Source organism: Stegostoma tigrinum, chromosome 26 (genome assembly GCF_030684315.1).
Source record: "Stegostoma tigrinum isolate sSteTig4 chromosome 26, sSteTig4.hap1, whole genome shotgun sequence".
NCBI classification, from domain to species: Eukaryota; Metazoa; Chordata; class Chondrichthyes; order Orectolobiformes; family Stegostomatidae; genus Stegostoma; species Stegostoma tigrinum.
In genome coordinates this window covers 26,418,639-26,444,988 of record NC_081379.1, presented here as the reverse complement: position 1 = coordinate 26,444,988, position 26,350 = coordinate 26,418,639, and the positions used below count along the sequence as shown (strand labels likewise).

General features: G+C 42.3%; 1 protein-coding gene across 1 annotated transcript in view; it reads left to right on the top strand.

The window, feature by feature from the left end:
• The window catches only part of denr (density-regulated protein), a 32,890-nt gene extending 17,589 nt beyond the window's left edge, over positions 1–15,301 (top strand). The window contains exons 4-8 of the mRNA XM_048556480.2: positions 3,041–3,125; positions 4,360–4,437; positions 9,080–9,196; positions 9,494–9,633; positions 15,027–15,301. Of these exons, the coding sequence (XP_048412437.1) occupies positions 3,041–3,125; positions 4,360–4,437; positions 9,080–9,196; positions 9,494–9,633; positions 15,027–15,071 (465 nt within the window). The 3' untranslated portion in view covers positions 15,072–15,301. The remainder of the gene's footprint in view (positions 1–3,040; positions 3,126–4,359; positions 4,438–9,079; positions 9,197–9,493; positions 9,634–15,026) is intronic.
• Positions 15,302–26,350: the final 11,049 nt, after the last annotated feature.

Here is a 26,350-nt window from a genome sequence, read left to right as displayed (position 1 = left end):
TCTGCAGAGATAAGGTCAGAGACTTCTAGCGATTGAATGGTCTATTGGGCCATTTTGGAGGTCAGTTAAGAGTTCCTTTAACAAACATTTGTGAACCAGGTGGGTTTTTATGTTTATTAATTTTCATCATTGGACTTTTAATTGTATTTAGATTCAGGTTTGAGCATTGCGCAGTAATACTGCTATGGTATTGCTTTGGTGATCTTAAAATCATCGTGAATGCTTATATAAAACACCACCGTCACTAGTGGCCTTTTAGGGAAAGAAATCTGAATTTAGCCAACCTGGCTTACATGTGATTCCAGACTTGTTGCGCTGTGGTGTCTTAACTGCCTTCTGAAATGACCTAGTAAGCCATTCAGTTTTATCAAATGTTAAAAAGCCTCAAAAAGGGAATGAAACTGGTTCAATCACCTGACATTCTCTCAAGCGCTGGAAATGGCAACACCAAACTCAGCCCTATCAAGCCTGCAAATTCCTCCATGCCAACATCTGAGGGCTAGTGCCAAAGTTGGAAAAGCTGTCTCTCAAAGTAGTCAAGCAATGGCCTGCCAGTCATATTCATGAAATAATGCTTGTAGACAATGTCTGACAAAACCATCACCATTCCTGGATATGAGTTGGCAGGATAGACCCAAAGGCGGTGTCACAATGGCATAAGTGAGAATGGAGTTGTCTGTAGGTCTTCAACATTGAATCCAAGCCCATGAAATTTCAGGCATCAGACCAAACATGAGCAAGGTAATTCTGCGGATTACTAAGTACTGTCTCTCCCCAGTTGCTGCCTCAGTATCCTTCATATTAACCAGTACTCCTTCATTATTGAACATTACTTAGAAGAAGAACTGAGGGTGGAAAAGGCACAGAATGAACTCTGGGAGAGGGATTCAATGTCCATCACCAACATTGGGTCTCTGTCGAATATGCTGGTCCAGTCCAAAAAGACATTGCTGTTAGACCTGGGTCTGTAGCTAACAATGAGGAAAGCAACAAGAGGGAAAAACTTACTTGACCTAATCATCTCAAATCTGCATGCCACAGATGAGTCTGTCCATGACGGTAATGGTGGAGAGTTATGTGACACTATCACTGTGCTAAATGGGATAGACTTCAAACATATCTAGCATCTCAAGACTGGGAATCTGAGCCACTGTGGGAAATAAGCAGCAATAGAATTATTCTTGAACACAATCTACAACTTCAGTCTGCCAATTCCTCTGTTATACCATTGCCATCAAGCCATGAGATTAAATTTGGTTCAATGAAGACTACAGGTTGACCTGCCAGGAATAGAGCCACACAGTCCCTCTTGACATTCAGTGGTATTTCCAACACTGAATTCCCATTGTTAAGATCTTAAGGGTTGCAGTGACCAGAAATGAAATAGACGTGTAAATACTGTGATGGCAAGTGCACATCAAAAACCAGGAACCTTGCACAAAGAGAGACAGAGAGAGTAACTCCCCTCCTTACTCTCCAAAGCCTGTCCAAAAACCACAAGTCATAGGTGTGATGAAAACCTTCCAAATCCATATCACTACTATCTAGAAAAACATGGCACCAGAACAGCATCTTCTGCAAGTTCCCCTTCAAGCCATTCACCGTCCAAACTTGACACTGTATCTCCATTCATTCAGTCTTGTTAGGCCAAATTCCTGGAACTCCTACACAGACAACATTGTAGGCGTATCTGCACTATATGGATTAAGTGGTTTAAGGAGGCACATTATCATTATTTTCTGAAGATCATCTAGCGTTGGGCAATAAATGCTGTCTCAGCCAGTGATGCCCATACCCATAAATAGATTTTTTTAAAAATTAAAATTGCAACAACTGCAGTATTCTAATTTTATTTTCTTTAATCAGCTTAGTAACACTGTGGTGTGAATTAATATTGATGTATATTATCTCTTCCACTGGAGGTCAGCAGTATACCTTTGAACAGCTTGCTGAGAAAATAGTTGTCAGAGATGTTTAAAATCAAAAGAATTGAGGATGCTGTAAGTTAGAAATAAGCACAGCAATTGTTGAAAAAGCTCAGCAGGCCTGGCAGCGTCTGTGAAGAGAAATCATGGTTAACATTTCAGGTCTGGTGACTGACTTCCTGAGAACTGGGTAAGTTCTGAGGAAGGGTCACTGGACCTGAAACGTTGACCCTGAGTTTCCTTCGTATGCTGCTAGACCTGCTGAGCTTTTCCAGCAAAATCTGTGCTTGTTCAGAGATGTTATTACATACCTCTTGAACAAATGGAACTTGAACCTGGCTCAAAGTTAGGGATACCACCACTGCACCACAAGGGACACCTTTTAAATCTTGGACCATTTGGATAGTAGCAGCTCAAGTGGAGTCTTGCCCGCTTTGACCATGGAAACTTCTGTGCGACTCAAACTGAGATGGCAGATATTTCCAAAATTTGATAGGACTGTACTAAATGATGAAAGAAGAGATGAGTTATTTAAATGTTCAATATTCATAAAAGAAATAACAGGAATCCCAATTATAGCCTGATATTTTGTTGCTTTGTACCAAATGGTATGTTACTATGCTGTTGGCTGTTCTCTTTCTGTTTCTGTTTCAGATTCCTCTTTGGCTTAACGTGGAAACTGATAGTAAATATTTTAATGAGTTTTATTCAAAACTATATATCATCAAAAAGGAAAATCAACTGAGCTTAAATGGCTTTTGAGTATTAATTGCAACACATTCTGACTCCTTTTCCAGACATGAGCTAAATAACTGATGCTGCAGCATGGTCTTGGTCCGTAGGCCCCATATGTGACATGAAAGTATTGACATAATTTGCAACTCCAATCTTGATGATCTATAGGACTATGTAGCACTTGGTCTGATGTACTACGCTGACGGCAGGCCAACATTTACTATTTTTTTCGTCACTTTGTAAAATGTAATGGGTTGTGTACATAATTCTTCCTTCAGCATTTGTCATGGCAGACAGAAGGAAACATGCTGTCTCAAAGAGAAACGTTTTCTAACTCAGTTATGTTCTTTCAGTAATTACTAACATGTGCTTTCTTACAGTATTGTGAATACATGCCCCAATATACCAAGTGCAGACAATGGCTGGAAAAGAATTGCCCAGAGGAATTTGCAAAACTCAGTATAGGTAACAAAACAAAACTCTTCCATATTTTTCAGTCTCGAGGAACAATGCTTTAAGGATACAAGTCTACAGAATTAAGTTCATGCTGTAATTTATACTGGGGCATTATTTCTTACCTTCTTCTTTAATGGTGTATATGTATTTGGTATCTGCGAATGAAGTGTTAATAATTAAGTGCAATTCTCTCTTGCAATTTTGATACATTTATACATTTGATACATCTGGCTGTGGCCAAACTATTTCCAGTAACAATTGCATGATGTTCTAGCTTTAAAAAGGAAGTCGTGATATAAATGGCAGACATGAAAAAAGCAGCTTTTCTATTGACTCAGCTCTTCAGACATGATGCATTTGAGCATTGTGATGTGCAGTACAACCACAACCCCTCGGCATACACAGCGCCGTGTCATGTCTTGTTCTTCTAATTGCTAACAGTTTGTATTAAAACAAGGATGAGGATGACACTGTATATTTTACAATGTTATTACTTAAGAGCGTGGCACCATGATTGAAATGTCTAGTAAGTGGTAGTGCAGTCAAACACACAATGCTTGGATAATTTAGAGAATGTTGCACTTCTGATTCAGCATAAGTATTCTTTGTTTTATATGTACAGTAATGTGAATCCTGATGCTAATTGTTCAGAAAATACCTGGTCACTTGCCAGGGAATCTTTCTTCATTTGTTGCTTGCGGAATTAACTGTGAACACTGTTTTTAACCCAACCACAAGATTGAAGCTTTGCTGGGGAGTGTTTTACAGCACCTCTTGTCAGAAAATCTTTTGTCATGGAAAGCCACATTCTTCCGTCTTCTTGCGTCCTCATACATCCATGGTGGCTCAGATGCAACCATTCTTACATTTGTCATCCATTCACACCTAAGTTGACCTATCTTTCCAATGCCCTTTACTTTGCCTTCTAGAAGAGATCTCTGTAGGTTTTCAGATCAAATGGCAGAAGTACTGATACTGATACATTCTTTTCTGGATTTCTTTTAGCTCTTGCAATTTCAGTACCTGTTTTTTTATTGTCTGTATATCGAATTTTTATCTTACATTTTAGCATCCACATTTTGGAAGTCTTTATACAAACATAGGAATTAGGAGCAGGAATTAAGCACTCAGCGTCTCAAGCCATTCAATGAGATAATGGTTGCTTTGATTACTCCATGATTAGCTGTTAGTTTTCATTTTAAATGAGATTTCACCAAGCTTTGCATTTTTTTTAATAAAACAGATCAAAGCCCCCAACAAGATGCAGGAGGGGGGGAACCGCCAACTGGAGAGGAAGAAGAAAAAAAGAAACAAAGACGAGGTTACTGTGTCCTTATTTTAAATATTCATGAAATTGTTTGGTAATACCAACCTACAAAAGGCACTTTGTCAAAGCTTTTTGTCTTGCATTCATCACAACAATTTGCAAGAAATACCAATCTTAAAAAAAAATCAACCTTTTTATAGTGTATGAGAAGGGAATGCTGATGTGGTTGGCAAGCAGACTCCAATCAGTAGAGTCATTGCCTTAGAGAATACAGCAATTAAATAATGTCAGACAGTTAACTACCAAGTTTTGTTTAAATTATAAAACAAGCACGTTGACACTAGTTAAGACATTACCCAAGAAGTGAACCAGAGACTTGTTTGACAAGGTTCCATATGGTGAACTGGTTAGTAAAGTTAGATCACGTGAGGACGGTAAGGACTGCAAATGCTGGGAGCTAGAGTCAATAAATGTGGAGCTGGGAAAGCACAGTCAGTCAGACAGCATCCGAAGAGCAGGAAAGTCAACATTTCGGGCCAAAACCCTTCTTCAGGACTGAGTTGGGGGAGGGGAGCCCAAAAATAAATGGAATGGGTGGAGTTGGAGTGAGAGTAGGTGAGATGGAGACAGGTGGACACTGGTAGGGGATGATTTTGGTTGGTCAGTGGGAAGGGTGGAGCAGATAGATGAGAAGGAAGACAGACGGGTTTGGAGTAGAGAGATTTTGAAGCTGGTGAAGTCAATACTCGGGTTGTTGGGCCGTAAACTTCCAAGGTGAAATATGGGGTGTTGTTCCCCCAGTTTACGTTTGGCCTCACTCTGACAGTGGAGGAGGGCAAGGATGGACATGTCACCGGGGAGTGGGAGGAGGAGTTGAAGTGGATGGCAGCCGGAAGATCAGGCTGATTGCTGCATGCAGAGTGCAGGTGCTCTGCAAACTGGTCCCTGAATCTGCATTTGGCCTCCCTGACGTGGAAGAGACAGTATCTGGAGCAATGGATACAGTAGATGAAGTACAAGTTAATCTCTGCTGGATTTGGAAGGATTGTTTGGGGCTGAATCCTCAGGGTTCAGGTACACAGTTCTTTGGAAATTGCATCATGGATAGACAGAGTAGTGAAGGAGGTGTCTGGCACACTTGTCTTCATTGCTGAGACCTTTGCGAGTACGTGGTTGGGATGTGATGTTGTACAGGACGTTGGTGAGAGCACTTTGGAGTACTGGGTGCAGTTCTAATTGCCATGCAATTGGAAGGATATTAATAAATTGGACAGGGCTCAAAAGATTTACAGGGATGTTATTAGGACTGGAGAATTTGAGTTATGAGGAGCGGCTGAGATCTTTTTCACTGGAGCGTAGAAGGTTGAGGGGTGACCTAATAAGATCACAAGGGTATTATATAAGGTAAAAGCAAAGGTCTCTTCCCTAGGGTGAGGGACTTCAAAATGAGAAGGTATGGAGGAGAAAGATTTAAAAAGGACGTGAGAAGCAACTTGTTTGTACTGCTTGGTAACAGCATGTAATAGCTAGCTTCAGTGTTGTTCAAACTTGTGATAGGAAATGATATACTGAGGCCTAGAAAAGTGCCAAATCCACCTCCAAATACTCTGTAAGGTCTCTCAAAAGTTTGAGCCATTATACAGTAACTACACAAAAGATATTCGCCACTAACAGGATATTGCTATCAATCCAAAAAGACATTTTGTCCATCACGCAAATGTGTAATATGATGTATGAATTTCAGAGTCAGTGTGATGCTAAATATGGAGGCCATACGTCACAAGGATTGGCAGGCTATATCAAACAGCATACCCCTTTTGGCTGTTGTAAAGAGCCAATGTACTGACTACGCAATCAGCACATGCTTACAAAACTCTCAACACTTTTTTCAACATTTGATGTGATTTGGTAATTGAACAATATTTACTAAATAATCCTGGCTTTGCTAAGAATTATGCTGGCAATCATTTTAGGATCGTCAGTAAGACTTATAATGAGGCACGCTCAAATACAGGAAGCTACACGTGCTACCGCACAGGCTCCAGTTCTTTGCAGACAGAAAGAATATGTCTGCACGCTGCTCCTGTTTTGTTGAGTTGAAACAGGCACAACTATTCGCTGAATCACAGTCAGAGTCCATTTCCAATTGTGAGCCAATTGGCACGCTGTTCTAATAGAGTATAAATATTGGTTTCCCTTTACACTGGTATTTCTAGCAAATTGTCATGATGAGTGCAAAATGAAAATCTTTAGCAAAATGTATTTTCATTTCAACCATACTTGTATTTCCATAACTTAACAGCTTCATTTCTGGGAACAAACTGGAATCAACACTCCATCCTCATTAGCCATAGAAGCTAATGTTAAATAAAATCTACTTGCCTTTTAAGCATTTCTTTAAATCTATATTCTTTGGGGCTGGTAACTGTCACATTAGCTTCAATTTGTGAATAGTATGTGATGCTTAGTAATGGCAGTGAGATACATATAATGGTTGCTGAGTGAGAGAGAAATTTTAAGATCAGCATCGTGCTTGTTGGTGTAGAAGATCACTTTCTTAATTTGCAAGTAATTTGAAATATCCACTGAACTTAGTTGCAATCATCCACTGAAAAATATTTAACCGTTTTAAATATGTTCCACCGTTCTGGATGTAAGTTTGCTCGCTGAGCTGGAAGGTTCGTTTTCAGACGTTTCGTCACCATTCCAGGTAACATCATCTGTAAGCCTGATTTGGAGCCCATCTACCACCCCCTGAGAAAAAGAACAGGAAATGACATCACCAACACAGGGAATGACATCACCAACCCAAGGAAACCTAAACAGATAAATAGAAAGTGAGACATAACACTAGCGCTTCACCGGCAGCTCACTGATGATGTTACCTAGAATGGCGACGAAACGTCTGAAAACTAACCTTCCAGCTCAGTGAGCAAACTTACATCTAGAACCTCAACCTGAGCTACAAATCTTCTCAAAACTCACTATGTTCCACAGTGTTTATAGATTAACACCTTCTATGAGGCATTATTCATCCTATTAAGTTATTTACATATTCCAAGTACTCTGTGGTTCTACTGTCTGCATTCCAGACTTCTTTCATTTCATCCTTGCTTTGGTTGCACAGACCTAACTCAACAAACCTAATTTACCAGAGAGGGTCTCGGATCTTCAGGAACTCGGAAACAGCCACTAATTTGTGCAAATGTTAGTAACTGCTAACTGGTTATTTACAAATTTAAATAGTTTGCCTTGGAATTAAAAGCTACCCATTTCTACAGCTGCTTTGGTTTTCTGTGAGACACCACTGCACTTATGTTAACCCATAGAAGACTGCAAAACAATATTTGTGAAGAGAACATTTTTGAAAGAAACAGTTTAGATTTCTACATAATTGTATTCCATCCATTTTTTTTGCACCTGGAAGTGTTGACTCCTTGCTGAGATACAATTCCTTGTATAACCTTCCTCCAATACATTCCCCAAGTGACATTAATTCATAAGGACGCCTAAATAGTGAATGTTGACTGCTCAAGATTGCCATCAAAGTGAGCCTATTACTGCTGTCACCTAACAACCAGACTTAAACACTTCCACAGCATTGTAAGCAGAAATGGGAAGTCTTCACCAATTTCACTCCTTTGTTCCAAAGCCACTATAGTTCTTGTATCATTTTCCTGACTTAAATCAGTAAACTTAACTGTGGCCCTTTTGCATCTGCCTAATTGCCTAAACTTGCTGAGGCATAACTGATGCATTCAAGCAAGTTTTGTATCAAGTGTATATGCTCATTTATTTATTGTCATATGTATTTTGCTACAAAATACAGTGAAAAGTGTTGTACGGTGTTGCCACTCTCTGGTGCCATCTGAAAACACAGGAAAATAAACCAAAACTTAGAACACAAAGTCAGGAAAATAAAGAAATAGTGTTCAACTTTACAGTCCTTTTTATTAAGTGCTCCGCCACGGGCCTGATGGCCAGCTACAAGATTCCTTTGCTGCACTGCTGCTGTTGGAGCAGGAGTTACCCCTCTTCAGGGTCATCTAGCTTTCACTGATATCCTTGCTGGACCTCACCAATGCAGCTGCCACTGATGCCACCATGGATTGCACTGGCCCAAATGCAGCCTACTTAACTAGTCAATAATTTTGAGAATTACCCAAGTTACTAGTCTACACACGAATCTTGATAACCCATTTTGGGACTGCACAACAGCCTTGCATAATGAATTACCTTTACAGCTTTACTTAGATGTCATAATCTTGCTTAATATATGTTGAGCACAATTTAGGTCTCACATAATGGTAGTAACAAGATATATAACTTAAAATTTCAAATGAAGATATAGAACATACTTTCACATTCTGTGAAATTTTCAAATTTAGTTATGAATTTAGAGTGATCTACACCAACAAGCACGTTATGGTCTTAAAATTTCCAGCTCACTCAGCAACCATTGTGTGTGTCTCACTGCCATTACTAAGTGTCACATACCTTCCACAAATCCAAGCTAATGTGACAGGAGCTTGGTGAACTTAGAATCGTAAAAATGCTTAAAAGACAAGTTCATCTCAAACGTATGTCGGACTTGCTTTGTATACTGGTTAAATTATTATGTGTGATCTGTTCATATAAGACTAGAATAGCCCAAGGAATTATCTTCAGTTTTGCCACAAATGTTGTTTTCCTTTAGGTGGCCGAGGCATAATTAAACAAAAAAAGAAGACAGCACCCCAAAAGGTTACAATAGCTAAAATTCCAAGAGCAAAAAAGAAATATGTAACCAGAGTATGTGGCCTTGCGACTTTTGGCAAGTATTTACTCTTTTCTCTTGTTGACCTCTTAATTTTTCTTGCATTGTGGAGGGTGTGAAAAATGTGGATTGGGGACATTTCATGGATAGAATTCTTTTCTATTTATTATGATTTGTTGTTCCCCAGTCACAACATGAGTGATGCATCTTTTAACTATTTAATTTGGAGCAGACAATTGGACATGTAAATTACATTGCCTGATAAAACGGGCGTACTTCATCCTCACTTTGTTCTGAATCTGGAACATAAATTTGGTTGATACCATTACTGATGGATCTCTTTTGTATTAACAGAGATCGAACTAAAAGAAGCACAGAGATTCTTTGCTCAGAAGTTCTCCTGTGGAGCATCAGTTACAGGAGAAGATGAAATCACGATTCAGGGTGATGTTACAGATGATATTCTGGATGTTATTCAAGAAAAATGGCCAGAGGTAAGACTGTGAAAGACTTGTTTGTCTGTGACTACCATAATCAGTGCTTGTAATTCCTAATTGTGTACAAGTTCCACGTGAGATACAGAAAAATTTCTGCATACATCATTCAGGGTACAATTTTCCTAACTATTATTCAGAATCGGTGTACTTTCCTATATGACTAGAAGCAGATATTTTGAAAATAGGAAAGAGAATTTCAAATTGAGAGAACAATTGGCTGCTTCATTTTACATTAGAGGATAAAACTTAAGAGACTAAGTACACTATTTGGTTTATTATGTGTAGTATTTGTTAAAAACTACACATTTTGTAAATAACTATCAGTACAAATTTTTATTTTCTTTTGACAAAGGAAAAGCTGGAAAATAAATTTTCTTATTTTGAGGGAGCTGTTTTCAACTTGGAGCTAGATACTCTGGGGTGAAAACTGAGAAAGATGCAAGTGTCAAAAGCCTGAGGATTAGCTTAAATAATTGACCTAGGAAAGCCATGCAATTGTACCATGTGATCTTAATCATGTATAGGAATGTACAAAAGCAGCATACTACTGATGCTGGAAATTTGAAATAAAAACAGAAAATGCTGGGAATATTCAGATCTGGCATCTGAGACCTAGCATCAAAATTGATAAAAGGGATGGGGGGAAACAGGGTAGAGGAAAGTGTGGTCATGGTACCTGTTGGTCATTGCAGTTATAATAGATATTAGTTAATAATCATTCCACAAAGGTAGGTAGTTGAGAAATTGAAGAGAATTATTTGGAGGTGGAATCTGTGAAGCTGCAGGAAGAATGGTATCTGGAAGTAAGGTTGATGTTGATAAAACTTCCCACCTAGAGAGAGATTAAGATATTCCACTGATTCACAGTCATTAATATACTGGGATAGGGGAAAGGAAGGAGAGAATGTTTCATAAAAAAAGCAAGCATAGCATAGCTAGAGTTCATATGCATTTGACGGTGACCCCTTATTGGAAGTAACTGAAGCATCAAAGGAGAAAGCACTTAAAAGATTCAGCCAGGCAGAGGACGATGTTGGGGAATGTTCAAACAAACAGCAGAAGGACTGAAGGCTGCCGAATGAGGGATAAAGTTGTGGGAAGACTGAATATTCATGGTGAAGAGGCAGTTAGGACCAAGAGGCTTAAGTTAGTAAGGCGCATCAGAAGAATTTCAGACAGACGTCAGTAGAGACTGAGGAAAGGAAGAACAAAGTAAGCGTTCTGAGGAAGGGACACCGGACTCAAAACACTAATTCTTTCTTCACAGATGCTGCCAGACCTGCTGAGCTTTTCCAGCAACTTCTGTTTTTGTTTCTGATTTACAAAAGAAGATAAGAGGGCCATGTGAAATGTCCAGATTTTGGGGGGTGGGGGGAGGAATTCTGGAGAGGGGAGAAAAGACAAGCATTAGATTCCTGGTCAAGGCATAGAGGCAGAACTCTGCATTGTGCCGGGTCAAAATTCATTGAGGTGATGTTGTTGACAGATGAAATTGAGGTTTTTCTGAAACATAAGTAACACTACAGGAAGTTAATTTAGTATAAATTAAACTGATATGTTATCTTCAGTCATCAAACGTGCTACCAGCCAAAGCAACAACTTCATCAACTGAGATAACACGGTGTGAAGCCAGGTGAACACAGAGTTTACAAATTTCTGAAGAAAGGTCTCAACCCGAAACATCAACTTTCCTGCACCTCTGATACTGCTTGGCCTGCTGTGTTCATCCAGCTTCACACCCTGTTATCTCAGATTCTCCAGCATCTGCAGTTCCTACTATCTCTGTAACCTCACCAATTGAGTTGTCATTTTATTTAAATGATTTGGATGTGAATGTAGGAGGTGATGACACCAAAATTGGTGGTGTAGTGGACAGCAAAGAAGATTATCTCAGAGCATATGAGGACCTTGATCACCTTAATTGGATAGGCCAATGGGCTGAGAAGTGGCAGATGGAGTTTAAATTAGGTAAATGTGAAGTGTTGCATTTTGGTAAGGCAAATCAGGCTAGGGCTTATACACCTATGGTAAGGTCCTGGGGAGTATTGCTGAACAAAAGAGACCTTGGGGTTTGAGATCATAGTTCCATGAAAGTGGAGTCATGGGTAGACAGGGTAATGAAGAAGGTGTTTGGTACGCTTGCCTTTAATGGTCATTGCATTGAGTATAGGAGTTGGGATGTCATGTTGCGGCTATACAGTACAATGGTTAGGCCACATTTGAAATACTGCATTCAATTCTGGTCTCCTTGCTGTAGGAAAGATGTGAGACTTGAAAGGGTTCATAGAACATAGAACATTACAGCACAGTACAGGCCCTTCGGCCGTCGATGTTGTGCTGACCTGTCATACCAATCTGAAGCCCATCTAACCTACACTATTCCATGTACGTCCATATGCTTGTCCAATGACGACTTAAATGTACTTAAAGTTGGCGAATCTACTACCGTTGCAGGTAAAGCGTTCCATTCCCTTCCTACTCTCTGAGTAAAGAAACAGAGTATAGGTGGGGAGGTAGGGAGGGGATAGGTCAGTCCAGGGAAGATGGACAGGTCAAGGAGGTGGGATGAGGTTAGTAGGTAGATGGGGGTGCAGCTTCGGGTGGGAGGAAGGGATGGGTGAGAGGAAGAACCGGTTAGGGAGGCAGAGACAGGTTGGACGGGTTTTGGGATGCAGTGGGTGGGGGGGGGGAAAGAGCTGGGCTGGTTGTGTGGTGCAGTGGGGGGAGGGGACGAACTGGGCTGGTTTAGGGATGCAGTAGGGGAAGGGGAGATTTTGAAACTGGTGAAGTCCACGTTGATACCATATGGCTGCAGGGTTCCCAGGCGGAATATGAGTTGCTGTTCCTGCAACCTTCGGGTGGCATCATTGTGGCAGTGCAGGAGGCCCATGATGGACATGTCATCTAGAGAATGGGAGGGGGAGTGGAAATGGTTTGCGACTGGGAGGTGCAGTTGTTTGTTGCGAACTGAGCGGAGGTGTTCTGCAAAGCGGTCCCCAAGCCTCCGCTTGGTTTCCCCAATGTAGAGGAAGCCGCACTGGGTACAGTGGATGCAGTATACCACATTGGCAGATGTGCAGGTGAACCTCTGCTTAATGTGGAATGTCATCTTGGGGCCTGGGATAGGGGTGAGGGAGGAGGTGTGGGGGCAAGCGTAGCATTTCCTGCGGTTGCAGGGGAAGGTGCCAGGTGTGGTGGGGTTGGAGGGCAGCGTGGAGCGAACAAGGGAGTTACGGAGAGAGTGGTCTCTCCGGAAAGCAGACAGGGGTGGGGATGGAAAAATGTCTTGGGTGGTGGGGTCGGATTGTAAATGGCGGAAGTGTCGGAGGATGATGCATTGTATCCGGAGGTTGGTAGGGTGGTGTGTGAGAACGAGGGGGGTTGTTGAAATGGACATCAGTTACAAGCTGGTTGCCTGAGATGGAGACTGAGAGGTCCAGGAAGGTGAGGAATGTGCTGGAGATGGCCCAGGTGAACTGAAGGTTGGGGTGGAAGGTGTTGGTGAAGTGGATGAACTGTTCGAGCTCCTCTGGGGAGCAAGAGGCGGCGCCGATACAGTAATCAATGTACCGGAGGAAGAGGTGGGGTTTGGGGCCTGTGTAGGTGTGGAAGAGGGACTGTTCCACGTAACCTACAAAGAGGCAGGCATAGCTGGGGCCCATGCCATGCAGCTTGTAACTGATGTCCATTTCAAGCCCACCGACAACCAGCTTGTAACTGATGTCCATTTCAAGCCCACCGACTCCCACAGCTACCTAGAATACACCTCCTCCCACCCACCCTCCTGCAAAAATTCCATCCCCTATTCCCAATTCCTCCGCCTCCGCCGCATCTGCTCCCACGATAAGACATTCCACTCCCGCACATCCCAGATGTCCAAGTTCTTTAAGGACCGCAACTTTCCCCCCACAGTCATCGAGAACGCCCTTGACCGCGTCTCCCGTATTTCCCGCAACACATCCCTCACACCCCGCCCCCGCCACAACCGCCCTAAGAGGATCCCCCTCGTTCTCACACATCACCCTACCAACCTCCGGATACAACGCATCATCCTCCGACACTTCCGCCATTTACAATCCGACCCCACCACCCAAGACATTTTTCCATCCCCACCCCTATCTGCTTTCCGGAGAGACCACTCTCTCCGTGACTCCCTTGTTCGCTTCACACTGCCCTCCAACCCCACCACACCCGGCACCTTCCCCTGCAACCGCAGGAAATGCTACACTTGCCCCCACACCTCCTCCCTCACCCCTATCCCAGGCTCCAAGATGACATTCCACATTAAGCAGAGGTTCACCTGCACATCTGCCAATGTGGTATACTGCATCCACTGTACCCGGTGCGGCTTCCTCTACATTGGGGAAACCAAGCGGAGGCTTGGGGACCGCTTTGCAGAACACCTCCGCTCAGTTCGCAACAAACAACTGCACCTCCCAGTCACAAACCATTTCCACTCCCCCTCCCATTCTCTAGATGACATGTCCATCGTGGGCCTCCTGCACTGCCACAATGATGCCACCCGAAGGTTGCAGGAACAGCAACTCCTATTCCGCCTGGGAACCCTGCAGCCATATGGTATCAATGTGGACTTCACCAGTTTCAAAATCTCCCCTTCCCCTACTGCATCCCTAAACCAGCCCAGTTCGTCCCCTCCCCCCACTGCACCACACAACCAGCCCAGCTCTTTTCCCCCCCCCCCCCCCCCCCCCCCCACCCACCCACTGCATCCCAAAACCAGTCCAACCTGTCTCTGCCTCCCTAACCGGTTCTTCCTCTCACCCATCCCTTCCTCCCACCCGAAGCCGCACCCCCATCTACCTACTAACCTCATCCCACCTCCTTGACCTGTCCGTCTTCCCTGGACTGACCTATCCCCTCCCTACCTCCCCACCTATACTCTCTCCACCTATCTTCTTTACTCTCCATCTTCGGTCCGCCTCCCCCTCTCTCCCTATTTATTCCAGTTCCCTCTCCCCATCCCCCTCTCTGATGAAGGGTCTAGGCCCGAAACGTCAGCTTTTGTGCTCCTGAGATGCTGCTTGGCCTGTTGTGTTCATCCATCCTCACATTTTATTATCTTGGAATTCTCCAGCATCTGCAGTTCCCATTATCTCTAAGGTTTAAAGGGATATGGGCCAAATGCTGGCAAATGGGACTAGTTTAGTTTGGAAAACTTGGTCGGCATAGACAAGATGAAGCAAAGGGTTTGTTTTTGTGCTGTATGACTCTGCCTGTGAGTATATAATAGTGATTAAAGGTAGAAGAACGTTTTGTTTCTTGGTTATTTGCTTCTCTGCATAACATAAGACTGAATGCAAAGTTGTTACTTCATAATTTTTCTTGTGCTTTAAGTGGCTTCAATTTATTACTGTAGATTATTCTTGCAGGTGGATGATGACTCCATTGAAGATCTTGGCGAAGTGAAGAAGTGACCTAGTCGACTGCACTTTTATTGTTCAATTCAACTGGCAAAATAAATTTAGCCGAACAATAAAAAGGCTTTTTATTACAGACAACCTCTTGAGTCAACTTCCTCAATGGATTTGAGGCTATTTTCTTGTACTTTGGTTGCCAAAGCTCCTGTGAAATTTCCAGATTATGTTTTAAGAAAAACTTGTGCACTAAAGAAATCCGTAGTTTAATAAAATACCTGTTTTGATTGCTTGTGGATCATTATATTCGTGATTTGTTTTCACCTGAGTTTTCTATTCAACCTGTTGTTCTGTAACACATTATCAGACAGCACAAGGATGTGAATTTTATTCGTACATGGAATTGCAATAAATAAGGATGCATTAACCCTTTTAATAGAATTCTTGTCCTGTGGGAGTTTAATCTCTCTCCCATTGAGAATCGCTCAAAAGAGTGAAATTAATTAATCACAGAACAAATAATCTTGAACTGTTAAATATGCAGCTAACAATTGATAGTGAAAGACAAAAACCTGCCAGGTTTTGATATGGTGACCTACACAAAGGTTATGGCGTCATTGGAAGAAGGAACACATTTCTCATCAGAATCAATGACAAAGACATTTTTTTTAAAAAAATCAATTTCTGTGAGTATCCCCAAGTGTTCTTCTGCCAAAGAGGCAAAAGACATTTGAAACAGACAAAAAGCAATAGAGGTGAGATGACAATGACAGTCAATGCCTTATCCAAGGAGCTTTCAGAATAGGGTGCACTCACCATCAGTGTGGAGTTTGTATGCTGTTCTCTCCAGCATTCTGCAGAGTCACTCATCCAGTGACTATGTAATCAGATGACAGTGACAAAAATCCAAATGAAATCTCAGACCAATTTGGGAGAAAAAAAATCCAATTGTCTCTGTCCCCTTTTAGGTCATCAAAAGTTCGGAGCTTGCTTTAGGAATGATAACATCTTGCAGTACTTAATGTTTAATTGATCATTTGATAAGGATGAGATGATTTCTACCCCAGCCCAAAAATAAGTCCTGCATGCTGTTTAAAGAATTCAATGAATCAGCTTCAACTTCAATCTGGCCGTCTGCTCCAGAAATCTAATTTCTGGAAGAAAAATACCTTCTGATGGGATGGGCTTGGCTTAGATTAGTTCACAGGTCGGCGCAACATCAAGGGCCAAAGGGCCTGTTCTGTGCTGTATTGTTCTATGAAATTTAGCCTAGATCTGGCATTTTACAAGTTAACGTTGAGAGCTCTGGCTCTCCCCAATGTGTTGAAACAAGCTGTCACCTCAAGCAGAGTCTTTCTTTATCTCATTCTAAACCATGATTAAATCAGCCCTCAGTATATGTTTTTGTGTTGATTCTGTACTCTTTTGACCTATCTTGATAGTTTTGATGTTGCAAACAAGTCACACCTTTGTCACTATTTCCAAAAACCTCAATTGCACTCATCATGAGAGATTAAAACACAATAGTATTCTAACTGATTTCAAACTGGGCTCTTGTACAAAGAAAAATTGGAATGTTTATAATCAATTACCCTATAAGTGGAGATGCTGGTATAGTGGTATGATAATGCCACTAAACCAGTAATCTAGCGGCCCAGGTTAATATTCTGGGACAAAGATTCAAATCCTACAATGGTATCTGATCAAATTAAATATCAATTATTAAAATCTAGAACTGAAAACTAGTGTAAGTAATGATGACCATGAAACTATTACCAATTGTCATGAAAATCCACCTGAATAAAGTCTTTTAGGGAGGGGAATTTTCCATCCTCACCTGGGTCTGACCACTATATGATTCTTAACTATTCTGGAAAGCCAAGCAGCCCATGGGCAAAAATGCCATCCTTATCAGCAATGCCAATATCCCAAGGAGGAATAAATTAAATACACCTAACCTTACTCTACTTGCTACTTCATTACATTAGTAATGAACATTTTGCAATTTATGCACTACAATGCCTCGATTCACACTGTTGGGAGAGGAGCAGAAGGTATAAAGTATATGCATGAAAAATTTGAAGCAGATAAATAGATTCAAAACGTGCTGTCAGTGGTACAGAAATCAAGAGTGGGATCAGTTTCAATGAAGCAATCTATAGAAAAAGAAGAAATATCCTGTATCAGAATGTTTTCATCATGTTCCTTTTATTATGCAGCACAACATCAGTAGTTTGTAAAACAAACACAGTAACACTGGAGAATCAAAAATAGGACTTGATAGCATGATGCAGCAGTGTGCGATGCTCCTTGATCTTGTCCAGTAGTCTCATTGATGATCTAAAGGTCACAGAAACATCCCTGTCGTAGGCTTCCTCATCTAACATCTTAAAGACTACTTAACAAATCAAACATTTGTATGACATGATGATATACTTTCCACTTGCTTGAATGAATGTAGCTCCCAGAGCTTTTCTGCTTAAGACCAAAATTCAAAACTTGCCATTTTCCAATCTACAGAGTAACTTGACTGAACCTGCAAAATTACAACCAAACTTCACTTACTGGTTTTGCTTAATAATCTCAACATGAGGTAGTAAATAAAAACTTTAAAAAGACAATAAATCCTGTCTAACCTAAAACAAATTCATGTTATTTTTCAAGATGTAAACCCATAAAAGGATAAACAACCAAACATTAGACAGTGAATAATGCATTAAAGAGTATGATGTTTTGGTTCTTAGCAACATATTCTCTGATTTACGATGGCCGTGCAAGATTCACTAGTAAGTACACCAATGCTTTTGGGTAAGTTAGACTTTGTTGGTGGCATGTTACAGCTCCCCCAGGAAGTCAAAGTTGCTGTAGCAACATAGATGTGCACTTTGTAGTCCATCATATGGCCGTTCAGGGTTCTGTTGCACTGTTACCACCTGCCACCAGTGTATGTTAAAAGCAGTTGCAGATGGATAATATTTGGCCATGATATAAATGTTCATTCTTTGGCCAGCAAGTCCTGCAACTTAATGCAGAGCTTCTGGTTCAAAGGCAGGAATGTTACCCACTGTATCACGCATCTAATCTAGACTTCATTTTAGATCTTTTAAGGATGGATGCTTCTCAGCTACAACTTGAAATCAGCACATTCTGATCTGCAAAACTCCCTGGTCAAATAACAAATAGGTTTCAGCATCTGTGGTTCTGCTGTCAGGCTGTTACAGACCAAAGAGAGCTGAACTTCAGCAAAGGCCTAGTTCGTATGGTAAACCATAGTTAGACCCAAAGGTATCTGTTAGCCCTGGGAACCTACTCTCTTTTCATGAAGTAGACTTATTAAGAACTCAAGGAGTACATTAGGGTTAGATTTCATGATTCTGAGCCCATCCTTCCACTGGTGAACATAGCCTTTGGATCCACAACCTTAGAGTGGATGAATCTCACCATGTGCTCCAAGTGCATCCCTAGACCACCCTCTTCCAAACTGTTCATTCTTCTGACTGTGGTCAATTGCCTATTCCCTAGCTTTCATTTCATGATTGGCAGACAAGGACTTTGAACTGCATGTGGTCTGGAATCCCCTCCTGACAGCTTTCCTCCTTAAGGACCTTCCTGAATATCCACCTGATCATGCAAGTTTTTAAGCAAAACGTCTCAACATTTCACTTTGGCTTGTGAAGTATCCTCAGGCTTTTTTATGTTATAAGTATTGTATATTCAATTATTACTCAGTGTATGAACCCTGCTCCAGATGCTAAGCATCCATAGAAAACAGATGTAAGAGTGTGAGCAGGACAATTAGCCCAATTGTCTGCCTTTCTTCCATAGTTAATTCAATTCCAGGTCTCACCAAAGAGGAAACCCATGGTGTCTACATGTTAAGTTCATTTTAGGAGACCCTCATGGACTGGATGCAATAACAAGACACTGACCTGTTTAGAAAAACACAAATCCTTTTATTACCAAGCAAGTACAAGCTGTGGCGAATCACTGTACTTAACCTGGCACAGAGTGCAGAGTCTCGTAAGTAATTCTCCCCGAGCAGCGGACAGTCCCGCTTTTTATACTTTACTAAGTACATAATGCATAAAACAATGACACATCTCACAATGACATGATACATGAAACAGTTATTACAACAGCCAAGGACAGGATACAAAACAATTATTACATCAAGAACATAAAAGACCAGGATATAGTATCGATCGTTTGTGAAGTGGCTACTAATGGCAGGAGGCGATTTCAAGTTGTTAACAAGGCAGATTATGATTTCAAGTTGCCGATGTGTCTGGCTGGAACAAATTCAATGCCCTGGCCCCTTTGTCAGTGACAGAAGTTACATGCTTCAGAAGTCTCACACCTTTACAAATGTTCCTCACTTAAACTGTCCCAAATAAGGTTAACTCTAATTTTATTCAGTCAGGAAGTTTAAGGCAGTGTCTGCTTACCAATGTTTAGGAAGATAAGGAGTTACAAAGTCTTACACCGAATTCCTAGCTGGGCAGAAAGCTTTAGGGCAGTGCCTGCATACCTATGTGTAGGCAGATAAAGGATATTAATTTATAGAAGTATAGAAATCAATGGGATGTTATCCCAATAACGTCTCAGACAGGGACACTAAAACTCCTTTGCAATCAGTGGGTACTAAAGAAGCTGGAGTGCATTATCCCTGTCCAAAATAATATTTTAGTTTAATATTAAATTGCTTTCACAATTTGATTTTTGCGATAGTGTTCCTTTAAGAACATAGAATATAGAACGTTACAGCGCAGTACAGGCCCTTCCGCCCTCGAAATGTTTATCTTTTTAAATTGACTTAATTGGCTTTAGTTAAATGGTTATCAAATGGATATAAAACAGATCCTGCTTGACAAAATTCCTTGTTTAATGTAGGGCCATGTCCTGAAAGTATGCCTTTTTTGTACTTGTAATAGATACAACACAGTGTGAAGCTGGAGGAACACAGCAGGCCAGGCAGCATCAGAGGAGCAGGAAAGTTGAGGTTTCAGGTCGCGACCCTTCTTCAGAAATAGGAAAGAGGAAGGGGGCTCTGAAATAAATAGAAAGAGGAGGGGTGAGGCTGGGAAAGATAGGTGGGATGGTGAGAGGTGAGTGCAGGTAGGCAGTGGTGACAATCAGTCAGTGAGGTCGGAGGAGCAGATAGGCGGGAGAGAAGATGGATAGGTTGTGTCAAGTCAAGGAGGTGGGGATGAGAGGGAGGGCTGGACATGGCATAGGCTGGGAGTGGGGAGATTTTGAAACTGGTGAAGTCCACATTGAGACCATTGGGTTGTAGGGTTCCAAGGCAGTATATGAGGTGCTCTCCTCCAGTTTTCAGTGTGGTGGTGTCAATGTGAAACTGGAGGAGGCCCAGGTTGGACATGTCGTCCAGGGAATGGGAGGTGGGGGTGAGTTGAAATGGTTCATGACTGCAAGGTGTTGTCATTTGTCACAAACAGAGCACAGGTGCTCTACGAAGTGGTCTCCGGATGTCCACTTGGTCTCACCGATGTAGCAAAGACCACATCAGGAGCAGTGGATGCAATAGACCACATTGACGGATGTGCAGGAAAACCTCTGTCTAATGTGGAAGGTTTGTTTGGTGCCTTGAATGGAGGGGAGAGGGGAGGTGTTGGGGCAGTTGTTGCAACTCCTACAGTTGCAGGGAAAGGTGCCGGGGGTCACGGAGCTAGTGCGGAGTATGGAGGACGAGGCAGTCATGGAGAGAGCAGTCCCTACGGAAGGCAGATAGGCATGGGGAGGGAAATATATCTTTGGTTGTGGGGTCGGATTGTAGGTGGTGGATGTGGCAGAGAATGATACGTTGAATCTGGAGGTTAGTGGTATGATATGTGAGGATTAGGGGAATTCTGTCTTTGTTTTTGTTGGGGAGAGGGGATGTGAGAGCAGAGGTACAGGTAATCCAAGAGATATGGTTGAGAGCATTTTCGACCACTGAAGGAGGGAATTTGCAGTCCTTGAAAGAAGAGGACATCTGGGATGTTTGGGAGTGGAACACCCCATCTTGGGAGCAGATATGGCAGAGGCAGATGAATTTGGAATAGGGGATCACATTCTTGCAGCGAGGTGAGTGAGAGAAGGTGCAGTCTAGGTAGTTGTGGGAATTGGTGGGCTTGAAATAGATGTTGTTTTTAAAGCGGTCACCAGGGATGGAGATAGAGAAGTCCAGGGAGAGAGAGAGGCATCAGGGATGGTCCGGGTGAACTTGAGGTTTGGGGGGGGGGGGGGGTGGGGAAGGTATTACTTATTACTAAAGTTTATGAACTGTTCAAGCTCCTCATGGGAGCACAAGGCGGTGCTGATACAGTCGTCGATGTGACAGAGGAAGAGGTGGAGGGATAGGGCCAGTGCAGCTGCGGAAGAAGGACCGTTCCATGTGTCTTACAAAGAGGCAGGCATAGCTTGGGCCCATGTAGGTTTCCATGGCTACCCCCTTAGTCTGTAGGATGTGGGAGACATTGAAGGAGAAGTTGTTGAGGGTAAGGATGAGTTCTGTTAAGCGGATGAGTGTGTCGAAGAAGGGGTACTGGTTGGGCCTGCAGGAGGGGAACAAACTTGACTACCCCGGCCAACCCATTGTTTCTGCCTGCTCCTGCCCCATTGATCTTAACTCTGCTTACCTTGACTCTGTTTTCTCCCCACTGGTCCAGGAACTCCACACCTGCATTTGGGTCATCACTAACACCTTCCCCCTCCTCCAAGACTTGCAATTGCCTGGTCCCCAATGCTTCATCTTCGCGATGGACATCCAATCCTTGTACACTTGTGTCCTCAAGTGGATGGCCTAAATGCCCTCTGCTTCTTCCTCTCCCACAGGCCCAACCAGTACCCCCTCCAGTGACACGTTCATTCACTTAACAGGACTCATCCTCACGCTTAACAATCATCTTCGTTCATTCCTCCCACTTCTGACAGATTAAGGGGGTGGCCATGGAAACCCACATGGGCCCAAGCTAGGCCTGCCTCTTCGTAGGACACGTGGAACAGTCCCTTTTCCATAGCTGCACTGGCCCTATCCCCCACCTCTTCCTCTGCTACATCAATGATTGTACCAGCGCTGCCTCATGCAGTGAAGTGTTACACCTGCCCCTACACCTCTGCCGTGACCTCCATTCCAGGCACAAAACAAGCCTTCCACATCAGACAGAGGTTCACCTGCGTATCTGTCAATGTGGTCTATTGCATCCGCTGCTCCCGATGTGGCCGCCTCTACATCAGTGAGACTAAGCGGAGGCTCAGAGACCACTTTGTAGAGCGTCTGTGCTCTGTTCACAACAAACAACAACACCTTCAAATTGCAAACCATTTCAACTCCCCCTCCCACTCCCTGGGTGACATGTCCATCCTCCAGTGTCACAATGACACCACCAGGAAACTGGAGGAGCAGCACCTCATATTCCGCCTCAGTAGCCTACAGTCCAATGGTCTTAATGTAGACTTTACCAGTTTCAAAATCTCCCCAACCCCGGTTTCATCCCTGCGTCCTTGACCTGACACAACCTGTCCATCTTCTCTCCCACCTATCCATTCCTCCCACCTCACTGACCAATCTCCACCACTCCCTACCTGCAAACACCTATCACCAACACACCTACCTTCCCCAGCCTCACTCCTCCTCTCTCTATTTATTACAGAACTCTCTTCCCCCTCCCCCAATTCAGAAGAAGGGTCCCTTACAGAAAAGTCAACTTTTCTGCTCCTCTGATCTCCCTGGCCTGCTGTGTTCCTCCAGCTCCAAACTGTTTGTCATCTCCGACTCCAGCATCGGCAGTTCTTATTATTTCTTTTTTGTTCTTGTTACTCTTTCTGTCCATTCTTTCAGTGAATATCACCATGTGCTGCCTGTTTAAACATCTTTCCGTGGAATTAAGTGAGCAAGAAGGATGATGAGAGAAGGCATGCACAACAAGTACATTGACACTATGGATAATTAAATGCAGCTGCCCTTATGCTGGTATTCATGTATATAGGACCAAATTTTCATATTCAAAGATTAAAAAGGAAACCTGCAGGCCGAGACTGATTTTCCAGTTAGCAGAATGTTATACATATCTGCAGTTGGTCTTGAAAATGGCTTTCAGGATGGACAGCTTTATCAGTATCTGCAAAAGTAACTGTGGCCTTGAATGGTCCTGGTAAAGAAGAAAGCACGTGTTCAATCTCCTAACATGCAGCACCTGGTTGCATCATGCAAATTACAATTATTTCATTTCTCAACAGGCAGTAATTTCATTTATATCTCTGCGGGGGAAAAATTGTCTCATTTGACTACATGGCAGTTCGCAGGCGTTTCTTCCACTCTCCATTGACAGGGCAGCTTTATGGGCAACCAAAATGCTTTTAGAGTTGCCTTAGGCCTGAGTGTGTTCCCACACTGCGTGGCCACCTCACGGAAGTCTCTCCCATATGTCCTCATCTTGCATCGAGTTCAAACTTAGCTCTCCGTGTTGATAAATGTGTAATTAACCACAGTGCTACTGCATCATGAGCCACCATCCCCATCTCAAGCATGTTTCAATCTAATATTAGAATGCCTTAAAGGTACAGTCTACCTTACAGGTTGAACCAACTTCACCCTACAGCAGAATATGCATCGTTATTATGTGGTATGATGCATGAATGATTCAGCATTTACCACACTGTAGGTGCCATAATTATCAGCTATACAGAAAGTTGGAGGGAGAAAAGACTCATCCTGGATTATTCCAAACTAGAACTTGCAATTTTCAACAATCTATTAACTTTCTAAATGCCCTCATTAATTTACAAGCAATTATAATTGCATGAATTTACATTTAAAACAGTTGTTTAGAATAGCCTTAAAAGGGATAGGCTAAGTGAGTACTTGAATATTACAATCAAATCCACAGCCTAGACTTCCCAGGAAATGTAACCTGATATAAACAGATTGTGAGTAGCCAACACCAAGATGGCCAGCAAAGACGACAGCCGGCTGTAGATGCATAGATGGTGCTGGGACATCAGCTAATTGCTTCAGAAGTCCTATGACACTTTTGCCGGCAGCAGCACCACTTTGCATTTCCGGTACAGGTAGTTCTGCTATAACACAATAGTTACGTTCTTGTGTGACTGCGCTATAGAAAAACACCTTAGAAAATCACAATATAGAGAAATTGCTATAGAAAATTACCACACCTATACATCAGAAATTCTGCATTATCCAAACAGCGTCCACTATTCATTAATAATATTACACCTAATTTGCATCATTGAACCAAGCATTATAGCAGAACTGTACAGTATTTAATTGCTTTTTATATCTATGGCAGCTGTTGAAGTGGGGTGTCTAGTGGATCTGGCCCATTTGAACCAATTTCATCCCTGGATTCCAGATCCTACTTCAACCATCACGAATTTTACAACCTGCTCAAACCGAAAAAAGAGAGACTTCACCTGCAATGGCTTTTTAGTCTAAACATGTTAAACATTTTAGGGCATTGTTCATATTACAAAAGCGAATAATCTGATGTTCCCCCACCATGTTGAAATGCTTTTAGGAACAGACAACAAAGCTGATGCCCTGCATTTTACAGTCATTGAGTCATACAGCCTGGAAACAGATCCTTCGGCACAACTTGACCATGCCAACCAAGTTTCCTAAACTAGTCCCATTTGCCAGTCCTTGGTATATATGCCCCCTAAACCTTTCCTATCCAAGGATCTGTTCAAATTTCTCTTAATGTTGCAATTGTATTTGCCTCTACTACTTCCTCTAGCAACTCGTTCCAAATACATATCAAGTCCCTTTTAAAAATTGACAAGATGTTACCTAGAATGGAGGGTTTGAGTTATAGGGAGAGGCTGGATAGGCTGGGACTTCTTTCCCGAGCGTGGGAGGCTGAGGGGTGACCTTATTGAAGTTTGTAATATCATGAGGGGCATAGATAAGGAGAATAGCCAAGGACTTTTCCTCAGGGTATAGGAATCCAAAGCTGGAATCGTAGAATCCCTACAGTTGGAGGCAGGCCATTTGGCCCATCAAATCTGTGCCAACCCTGAGAACAGCATCTGACCCTGACTCACCTAATCCCTGCATTCCCCATGGCTAATCCGTCTAGCCTACAAATCTGTTGACACTACAGGCAATTTAGCATGGCCAATTGCACTTATCCTGCACATCCTAGCACCATGGGAGGCAACAGGAGCACCCGAAGGAAATGCACGCAGACACAAAGAGAATATGCAAACTCCAAGTACAGAGTCACCTGTGGGTGGAATCTAATGCAGATCCCCAGTGCTGTGAGGTAACAGTGCTATTCACTATGCCACATAGGCTTATTGAGCATAGATGAGATTAACAATCAGCACAGCAGGAGGCAATGTGTCTGTTAATTTTGGTGAACCACATTCAGCAGTTTGACTCTGCCTTACTGTGTGATTAAAAGGATAGTTCACTTTGTTCCAGGCAGTCTCTGTTCCTCTCCGTGTCATTGCCACACTTGTGTAAATCACTGCACCACCTAACAATAAGCACAGCCATCAGAATAAAGGATCTGGCAAGTATACATCAAATTTCAAAAATTTTACTTTGTCTGTAAAATCTTTTATAAAATCATAGAATTGTACAGCATGGATACAGACCTTTTGCTCCCGATTATCCATGCAGACCAGATATCCTAAATTAATCTAGTCCCATTTGCCAGCAATTGGCCCACATCCCTCCAAACCCTTCCTATTCATATACCCTCCCAAATGCCTTTTAAATGGTGTCATTGTACCAGCCTCGACCACTTCCTTTTGCAGCTCATTCCATGCACTCATTATTCTCTATGTGAAAAAGTTGCCCTATAGATCCCTTTTAAATTTTTCCCCTCTCACCTTAAACCTACACCTTATAGTTTTGGACTCCCCTACCCTGGGAAAAAGTCCTAGGCTAGTCATCCTATCGATGCCCCTCATGATTTAATAAACCTCCTTAAGGTCACCCCTCAGCCTCCGACACTCCAGGGAAAAAAGCCCCAGCCTCTCTCAACAGCTCAAACCCTCCCGGCCTGGAAACTTCTTTGTAAATCTTTTCTTCACTCCTTCAAGTTTCAAATCTTTTCTACAGCAAGGATAGCAGAACTGAAAACAGTATTTCAAAAATGGCCTAACCAATGACCTGTACAGCCACAGAATGACCTCCCAATCTCCATACTCAATGCACTGAATGGCCTACATTGTCACACACATGCAAATGATTGTGGTGAAAAGTTTGTGATGTTGAGGGACAGAATACCAAAGTACAGATACTTTATTACAGAATTTAAAGAGTAAAAAAATGTCGAGCTAAGTAATGCAAAGTTTTAAAAAGTACCCAA